The sequence below is a fragment of the Galeopterus variegatus genome, unplaced genomic scaffold (assembly GCF_000696425.1).
Source record: "Galeopterus variegatus unplaced genomic scaffold, G_variegatus-3.0.2 Scaffold6911, whole genome shotgun sequence".
In the NCBI taxonomy this organism is placed as follows: domain Eukaryota; kingdom Metazoa; phylum Chordata; class Mammalia; order Dermoptera; family Cynocephalidae; genus Galeopterus; species Galeopterus variegatus.
The window spans coordinates 30802-31723 of record NW_007733022.1 but is presented as its reverse complement, the minus strand read 5'-3'; the positions used below and the strand labels follow the sequence as shown (position 1 = coordinate 31723).

General features: G+C 46.5%; 1 protein-coding gene across 1 annotated transcript in view; it reads left to right on the top strand.

The window, feature by feature from the left end:
* The window catches only part of COG2 (component of oligomeric golgi complex 2), a 38533-nt gene that overhangs the window by 17800 nt on the left and 19811 nt on the right, over positions 1 to 922 (top strand). The window contains exon 9 of the mRNA XM_008591434.1: positions 356 to 495. Coding sequence (XP_008589656.1) covers positions 356 to 495 — 140 coding nt within the window. The remainder of the gene's footprint in view (positions 1 to 355; positions 496 to 922) is intronic.

Sequence of the window (922 nt, the reverse complement as noted above, 5' to 3'; positions counted from 1 at the left end):
CCTTCCTTTCAAAAATGTTGTCCTCCTCTTCCTCCTGGAGAGGCAGTGATGAATTCCAGTGGGCTGGGTGAGGGCGCCCTGCAGCATCAAAGGGCAGTGGACGCAGAACACCCGGGTCTCTGAGGGGCTGTGCGGCGTGCGACCTTGAGCGTGCAGCACAGCCGCCCCGGGGACTGCGTCGTTTTCACGTGGGACCCAGGGAGGGAGGTCTGGAAAGGGCCCGGTCGGTCGGCTCCAGCGCGGCTGAGCTTCTGTGTGCCGGCCTTCTGCATCTCGATTGTGGTTCGCAGTGTGTGCCCCCAGTTCCAGTTAGTTCCCTGATAATGAAAATTCCGCCTGTTTGTTCTTCTTTTAGAAATACACCATAAGTATGGATTTTGTAAGAAGATTTGAACGGCAGTGTGGATCACAGGCCAGTGTAAAAAGATTAAGAGCACATCCCGCCTATCATAGCTTCAATAATAAGTGGAACTTGCCTGTTTATTTTCAAATAAGGTTAGTCATCCCCCCCACACACACACACCCTTCTGAAGTAGAATTGGGACGCCAGTTAAGGCTGTTGCTCCCGGTGAGCAGCTCCTCCTCTGTGATCGTCTTGCTGTTCTCGGGAGACCCCACNTTTATTGACAGTAAAAATTTGAGTTGCTAAGTGAACATTTACCTTAAAACACAGACGTTGTTTTATTCAAGCTGTAGGTCTATGATACTTCGAGGAATAAGGACATTTTCATTTTAGAGGTAAAGTGTAATTCAGTCTAGATACAGATGTGACCAGATGTACAGCACATTTTCTAACTTCCTAAAAAGAAGTCTTAACGAACATAAGAAGCCAGTATCTTCCCAGGTGTTTTTCAGGAGAAATTAATTTTGTATTTCTCTACTTTAAAAATCTGAAGGAAAACAAAAATTAGTGATTGGATTT